Source organism: Mastacembelus armatus, chromosome 10, assembly GCF_900324485.2.
Source record: "Mastacembelus armatus chromosome 10, fMasArm1.2, whole genome shotgun sequence".
NCBI lineage: Eukaryota > Metazoa > Chordata > Actinopteri > Synbranchiformes > Mastacembelidae > Mastacembelus > Mastacembelus armatus.
The window spans coordinates 2,575,400-2,583,531 of record NC_046642.1 but is presented as its reverse complement, the minus strand read 5'-3'; the positions used below and the strand labels follow the sequence as shown (position 1 = coordinate 2,583,531).

Sequence of the window (8,132 nt, the reverse complement as noted above, 5' to 3'; positions counted from 1 at the left end):
TTTTGGACAACTTGCAACAAAACGTTAAGGTATAGTATAAATGTTTACCATAAACAGGTGAGACGTTGCTGTGGATATGGTGAGTTAAGGTTAACATTAACTAGTTAGTTACAGTAATGTGGGAGCTACAACGTACGTCACCGCTTTTTTAGCCTAGAGTTTATATTTGCTTTACCTTTTGTCAAATTAATTATGCCGAATTACCTATTGGCAGTTCTTGTTTGTAATGTCCTTATATGTGTATAGATGACTATCACTGGATTACTTGAATATTTAATAAAACGTAAAAACGTTAAGCATCTCAACGCAAGTTCGGCTCTTATATGGAGGGTATTTTTAAATGGGTTAATTTCCATATACAGCGATGGATATAAACCATAATTATATCCTTAAGAAATGCAGGTCACAATGAACCTAAAATATGTGTTTCGTGTGAGTGTGTTCAGATTATATCCGTAACTTTTGACAAAAATACTAAACTAGCTACCTGGACGAGCTGCTGCCGTTCAAGTTGATTATAAACACCTGAATGCACCTGTCGCCTTCACATCTCACAGTATTTATGCCTCTTAGTTTAAACCTCTTCTTCGTTGGTGTTTAAACCTCTGCAACACAACCTGAGCTTTGTAGGTGAAACCGCCCTAGTGGCAGAAAAGAGCAGCCCCAATTCTCCCAGACCAGTCAGCCATTCAGTTGTTTAATTAAGAAGAACTGTCATGTGTTTTGAAAATAAAAATAATAATTGGGTGCAGATTTACAGTTTTCATGTGAATAATATAACCTGCCTGTAGTTTTCTGTCTGTGAATTACTTACCAAATAAGGGGCGGTTCTAGGACCAGACTATTTGGGGGACTCATGCATTTATACAGGGCCTAATGCCCAGGGGTCTACCTGTTGTCATGGGTAATGTAGTCAGGTAGTGTCATTTTGACCTCATCTTTTTCACCTGAACCTGGTTGTTTTCTTTAATGTAAACATCAAACTGAATGTTCATTTATTTGTTAATAAAGAATAACAATTGCAAAGCTTTATAACACTGCACAGGTCTGGTATTTTATCTCCACTTAAACTAAAATATTAAAATGCATCAGTTACAGTAGCTCATTACCTGGCAAGGTCACAGCTAAGTCAGCTAACGTTGTTTGAACATATACACACCATGGAGCTGTAACACACACTTTCTAAGTCACAGTAATAATGACGACCCAGTGTTCAGTCAGAACAGGCAGCAACTGGATTTGCTTTTCAACTTAACTATGGGTCTAATCTCCAACATGAAATGCACCATTGTTGGAAAGCCAATGAACTTCATACAGTAAGGTACAAAAAAAGAAAAACTGGTTGCAACAACTATAAGAGGCACAAAACAAGTAAAAGTAGATGCAGAAAAAGGCTTAAGAGAAGAAAAGTATTACTAGACAAGCTATGACTTATATGGTCTTATAAAGGAGAGGTCAGGGCCTTTTACGTGTTTGTGCCCAGGGACCCATTGTTTCATAAACCGTCCATGCCAGGACGAGAACACTTCAATTAGTGCAAACATCTAACACATTTGGGATTAATCAAATCATGGAGACACAAATAAGTGGAGTAAAACTAGAGCTTGTGTGGCCCCTGGTTAATTGGTAATCCAGCTTTGTTAAAATGTCAGAAAACAGTGTGATAAAAATGCCAATCACAAGTCTCTGGACTTCAAGTGAACATATTCCAGTGCTGAGTTTATCTTCATAAAAATGACAAATCCTCTCATTTGAGAACCTGGTGACAGTAAAGTTATGACATTCTTGCTTTAATATGCTTTTGAGTAAACAATAAAACTGCCATCCACAGAACTCGATGGGTGGGGGGCCCAACAAGTTTTTGCCTCGGGGCCCCGGAGAAGGACAAACCGGACCTGCTGCCTCCATGTTGTTGGGTGTCGTTTTGGGGTGTCTCGAAAAAGAGTCAGAGTGAGACCTCCTGCTCCCGGTACGCCGACAGCCGTGTCCGTAACGGAAGACATTTTGAGCTACTGCGGACGATCTGCTCCGTTATTTCGGTGGCAGCCTGAAGTCACAGCTGACGTGTTGGAGAGTTAGTCTCCAGACTTGGCGATAGTCGGTGAAAAAGACCGGACTGAAAAAACAATCTTTGTAGTTTAACCGGCGGATGTACAGCTAGCTTAGCGCCTTCAACAGCCTCAGAAGCTAGCAAGTCCTAGATGCTAGTTAGTTAGCGTCAACTAGCTGGCCTGCCCTCCTCCTCCACCTCCACCTCCACCTCCTCCTCGACAGCCGGTCCCTTCACACAGACACAATGGCTTTAAAACGAATTTCCAAGGTAACACATCGTCCTGGTTTCTCTTTTAAATCCACACATTTCAGCTTTAAACTGCTGTTTATGTGTGTTAGCTTGTTAGCTAGCGGCGTTAGCTTGTGCCCCACTGTTGGCACATATTTTGATGTAACGTTAAAATCTTACTGGGGTTTGATTTACGATGTCCCATTTGAAGGGACGTGTTAACACCTTTTATGTGTCGGGTTTTCTTATGTAACAACGATTTATTTTGTAGTTAAACCCCCCCGGTCTCGGCTGTGCTAGCGAACAATGGTTTAGTTTAGTGTTAGCTTTAGCTTCAGCCTCTGACGGGCCTTAAACACTAGTCTGAAATATTCTCTGGTTTATTTTTATTAAAACGTAAAACTTTAACCAGCATTTATTTTATTGCCACTGGCTTTTTATTTCAGTTTCGGTAGGAGCTGGTTTCACCGTGAAGTTTGTCTTTAAAGTTTACTGTCAATAAACTTTTATTTATTGGTCTCTGTTTTTTTATGCTGGTGTCATTGACAGGTTGAATGTTGATATCACATTTTCAGGTCTTGGAAAGTCTCAGTAAAGTCTTAGTTCCTTTGAAAAAGCCCTGGTTTTAATGTTTGTCTTGGCTTCTATAGACAGGAACAGCCAGGATACAGTTGTTTTGAAGCAAATAGACTCACAATGATGTTGGTTTGATCAATAACATGTTTATTATTCATTTATTTTTTCACTTAGTGTCACTTTGTTTGGGTTGGGTCATGGGCAGATTATGGTAGAGTGGGCCCCCGGGCATAGACAAGTTAAAGGCCCACTAGTCCTGTCATTTGTTGTTTTGTGTCTGATTGTGGTGGTTTTGTATTTGAAAAATATCCGTAATAGTCAATACCCGTGTCGTTTTACAGCAGCAGCAATGTCTGCACTCCCAGCTGCTTCTGTCACAGTCAGCGTCTGGATTTCTGACCAGCTGAGTCCTAAAAAGCTCCGTTGCTTCTCGACTGTTTTCTCATCTCCCTGAAAGCTGAGCCGTGTGTGCTGAGCCTGTATGTCACATACCGACACACACAACCAGGCTGGCTTCAGACTGGAAATACAAACCTCCCCGTTCTATAAGCAGCTGTGTGTTTTCCCCCCCCGGCAGCTCTATTCTGATCTGGCCTCCCGACTTCTCCGACCGTACGACACAGAGTAAAAATAGACCTGCTGCTTACACATCAATACTGGCCCGTGTGTCTCAGTTTGTTTTTAATGCTTCATTCACATGGGAGATAAAACTTGAGTTTCACAGCTGAGCTGCTGTCGGTTAAGGTTAAAGTTTGGCCTTGGAAAATAAAAGTCTTTCTGTGTAGTAATGTTTGTCTGTGGATAACCACTTACCTCTTCATTTATGTCATTTTTTTAATAGTCCTTTGGTTTATAAAATGTCACCTTGGTAATTTTTCACAATTTTTGACATCTTCAAATGTTGTTCTGTCCAATCTCAGTCTGACCCTCCAGAGATATTCTGTGTACTGTGATATCACATAGTCTGACTAGTAGAGGCTTTTAAAGACCAAAACTGCTTCCAATATTTGAAGATTTTGAAATCCAATATACTGATACATCAGCTGATATATATATTTTTTCCCACATAGCATAAACAAAGATTCATCCATTGGTTTTTATGGGCACTCACAAAGACAATCTGACCTAATGTAGTTTGAAATTAAACTTATTTTATTGATATTTAAATTACACTACAGGATTCATCTTTCATCTCTCCTTTTAAAATTGTGACTTATTGGCCGTTATAAACACTGATACTGATTTATCTGCAAATAGCTCATATCGACGATGATATCGACATGTCAGTTTATCAGACAGGCTCTAATGTCAACTAACTAATGTCTAATGTCAACTAACTTTCTTGCCTGGTTAGTCTGTCAGTTATTTTTCAGGTAAAACAGCGAATAAATGATTTTATTTGTCTGTCCATCAGATTAAAGCTCATATTGCCAGAATCTAAAAACCAGCAAACATAATATTATGCAATAAAAATTCTGCTTGAGCACTAGAGACAGTGACAGCAGACAATTGGTGGAGCTTTGTTGGATAGATGATCCAAATGATTAATCAATAATAAATATAACTGCAGATAAATTACTGTAGAGCTGAAATTGTTGCAGGAGCAGCACAAAACGAAGCAACTGCAGGTACCTGGCAGTTTGTGGTTCTGCGTTGCTGTTTTGTCTGTCAGTGCAGTTGAAGGTAGCAGCTTTGTTTGTTTGTGTGCGTGTTTGTGACACATGGCTGATGCTCTCAAACAGGAAACAGCCTGAGACAAAACCTCCAGCTAGCAGACACGCCTGACCCAAATCTAAGCTTTTATCTTCTACCCCTGCTCTGGGACTTGTTTTACAATGACTCTGAACCACCGATCAACTCGTAGCTCTTTAGCTGATGAAAAATGACCATGAAGAGAAATGAAGTGGGCATATACAGAGCATAGTTTTCTCAAAAGCATCTGCAACTTGTGCACCTGTGACCCTGGACTGGGATCCAAACTAAGACCTGCATATCTTTCATCTCTCTCCAGGAACTAACCGATCTGTCCAGAGACCCTCCGGCTCAGTGCTCTGCCGGGCCCGTCGGTGAAGACAGTAAGATGATATTTTTCATTTTAATTGTCAGTATTTTTTTGTACTTCTGACACAGGAAACATGATTCATTAATCCTCTTTATTCCCACTTTTGTTCCAGTGTTTCATTGGCAAGCTACTATTATGGGGCCTGTGAGTATCAAAGTGTTGGGACATCAGTGTTTTTGTAGAATTAATGGAGCCAGAAATGTCTCAAGTAACTTTTGGTTCATGTTACATTAACTTCATTATTGATTTGATAGTGACAACGTATATACAAATATTTTTTCCTGGCTGAGCAGTAGTTTGAGTGTTTTGACACAGTCTTAACTTGAAATAAATTCTGATTATTGCTATAATAACATCCACACTACAGTTTGTTGGCCGTCGTGTAAAATCTGTAAATGTGACCTGTGTTCTGTGTTTTCCTGCTGCAGCCTGACAGTCCTTATCAGGGCGGTGTTTTTTTCCTGACTATTCATTTCCCTACAGATTATCCCTTCAAACCTCCCAAGGTCAGTAAAATAACATCTTTTTATATATATATATATATATATATATATATATATATATATATATATATATATATATATATATATATATATATATATATATATATATATATATATATATATATATATATATGTGTGTGTGTGTATATATGTTGAGGTGTAGCTGACTGCAACAGGCTTTTCTGGATCAGCAGCAGAACTGTCATGTTATTTGTACTGATTTATGACGGTAAAAAGTAAAGTCGCAGAGTTGACTTGAAATTCGGTAACAGTGTTTATATGTGAGGAGTTTTACATCCAGGTGTGAAACAGTCTGAACACAAACTGAACATTATCACCTTTGTGAAGAAGGATTTACTGCAGGACTGTTTGATTAGACTGATTCAGTCTGACACAGGGGTTCCTAATAAACTGACCACTGCGTGCATATTAGATATAAAGGTATAGTTTAGAAATGACCAACCTAATTATTTGTGTATGCTGGAATAAAAACCCTCCCTCTAAGCTGCTGCCCCTTAGCTTCTAGAGGGTCTGATGACCCAAACAAAGTCCCACCTTAAGCCCCTCCTTCCTGCTCTTTGCTCCTCCCATCCCACCTGTTCCTTAAAGCTACAACATGAACTACGGATGCCTGGTTGGGACAAAGTGACCCAAAGCACTAACGTTACCCAAAGCTCTACTTCCTCACCAATCCACATCAGATCCATTCAATCCAAAGGTCCAGTCAGGACCATGCTAGGTGGCTAATGCTACCAAACCAACAGGTTAGCTTTAGATGCTAACACATCCAGAGGGAAGAAGGCCCCATGTGGATCCAATGTGAGTCCTTTGGCTGCTTTGAACTCTCTCCATGTGAAAAAGCCAAAGCCATGTTAACCCTGGTTGTTGGTCTTTCTTTGTCCCACTCTCTCTGTGCTAAAGAACGCCGCCTCTTGGCTCTGGCAGCCACTGGTTCCCACTTTGAGCTGCAGAGACTCCTCCATGGCTGCTGTTGGAAACCACTACTGGCTTCTTCTGACCTTGGCCAGGTGGCAGGGGGGGGTTCATTGACGGAGCGGACTTTGCTAACACAGGGTAGAGAAGCTGGAATAACAACAGAAGGGCTGTAGGTAGCAGAGAGTCATGGGTAGTATAGCTGAGAGACACCAGGGCCTGGATCTGGGTACCTGCAGGGACCACACCTGCAGCTTTAAAATACCAGAACTCAACCTTTTGAATTTGTTCACCTTTGCAGTGCTGACGAACCACCGTAGATAAAACACTCAACATCTGTGTCTTTCTTCCCTCAGGTCGCTTTCACAACAAGAATTTATCACCCAAATATTAACAGTAATGGAAGCATTTGCTTGGATATATTGAGATCACAGTGGTCTCCAGCATTAACTATCTCTAAAGGTGAGAAACAGGAAACAGCTTCCAAGTGATGGAAACTGTAGCCTCATTTTAAGATTTCCATGACATTGACATGATAAATGTTCTTTACTATAAAAACCTGCGTTAATATCAAACACTAAATTAAAAGAATCATAAAACTTCATTTCCCTCTGACCTGCTGAACGTTTCCTCTCCACAGTCCTTTTGTCCATTTGTTCTCTGTTATGTGACCCGAACCCTGACGACCCGCTAGTGCCAGAGATCGCCCGCATCTACAAAACAGACCCTGTTAGGTGAGTCCACATCTGTACATTAAAAACCACAACACGCTGTAATAGTCCCTGATGTTTTAACAGTGTGTGTTCAGGTGTGTGACCGCCTGTGTTTTATTACCTGCAGGTACAACAAGACAGCTCAAGACTGGACCCAGAAATACGCCATGTGATCCACCGTCTGTTCACTCACTGCTGGAAACAAACTGTTTGACCCCCGCCCCCCTTCCCCCTCCCACATTCAAACAACAGCAGCAATTTGTTCACAGTATTTTGTCCTTTTTCTCAACTTTAATGCTTTTAAATGTTTATTTGCCCTTTCCTCTGCTTTCTAAAAAAAAAAAAAAAAAAAAAGTGAAGGGCTGCAAAACAAAACCCCACAGAGCAGAGTGGGTTCACTGAAGAGACGTCTTACAGCAACTAAACTGCAGGAGAATATGAATAAATACAACCTTAATGCATGTCAGTGATTGGTTCACATGCTGCTAAGAACAGATTTGTCCACGTTAAAAAAAAAAAAGAAAGATAACAGCTTCTTTGGGTTTTTGGCTTTTTGATTCGGTTTCTAGAAAGAGCCGTTAGTTCATCCGTCATCCACAACACTGTTCTCGTCTTTTTGCACTGAAGAAGAAACTCGAAGCTCTCGACGGCTGATTGATCAACTAATAGCTCTGTCATGTCTTTGTTTTTCTCAATAAAGTCGAACAAATTGCACTTTAGTTGGTTCTGTTTTTATTTCCTCTGGAATATTTGTACTGATGCTGCGCTCAGGCTCATTTCCTTTGACCCCTGTACTGTAGGAAACTGTAAAAAGTTAAACTTGCTAATGCTTAATCAATTAGTAACAGAAAATATTGTCCCATGAAGCCCGAGTGAACAGATCCAAATAATTTCTGATCATGTTAGAGATATTGAGTTTAATAGAACTGGAAAGCAGCAAATCTCCATATTTGAGAAGCAGTGACAGTTTCAACAACCGATTTATCGATTGATTCAATTTTCTGATTGATTAATTTGTATCATTAACCTCAACAAAGACAAGTGACTACAGCTATAACTACATT

The 8,132-nt window shown here is 40.0% G+C and overlaps 1 protein-coding gene across 1 annotated transcript; it reads left to right on the top strand.

The window, feature by feature from the left end:
- Positions 1-1,946: 1,946 nt before the first annotated feature.
- On the top strand, positions 1,947-7,782 carry ube2d2l (ubiquitin-conjugating enzyme E2D 2 (UBC4/5 homolog, yeast), like). The gene is made up of 7 exons (XM_026330380.2): positions 1,947-2,320; positions 4,869-4,932; positions 5,032-5,063; positions 5,348-5,425; positions 6,712-6,817; positions 6,996-7,089; positions 7,196-7,782. The coding sequence occupies exons 1-7, from the start codon at positions 2,297-2,299 to the stop codon at positions 7,239-7,241; spliced, it is 444 nt and encodes a 147-aa protein (XP_026186165.1). The 5' UTR covers positions 1,947-2,296; the 3' UTR covers positions 7,242-7,782.
- Positions 7,783-8,132: the final 350 nt, after the last annotated feature.

What these genes read in the sequence shown, in the direction of transcription:
- ube2d2l (XM_026330380.2), top strand. Translation starts at nt 2,297, where the DNA reads ATGGCTTTAAAACGAATTTCCAAG. An exon ending in ATCCCTTCAAACCTCCCAAG is followed by an intron (nt 5,426 to 6,711) that starts GTCAGTAAAATA and finishes TTCTTCCCTCAG; the next exon opens with GTCGCTTTCACAACAAGAAT. An exon ending in TACAAAACAGACCCTGTTAG is followed by an intron (nt 7,090 to 7,195) that starts GTGAGTCCACAT and finishes TATTACCTGCAG; the next exon opens with GTACAACAAGACAGCTCAAG.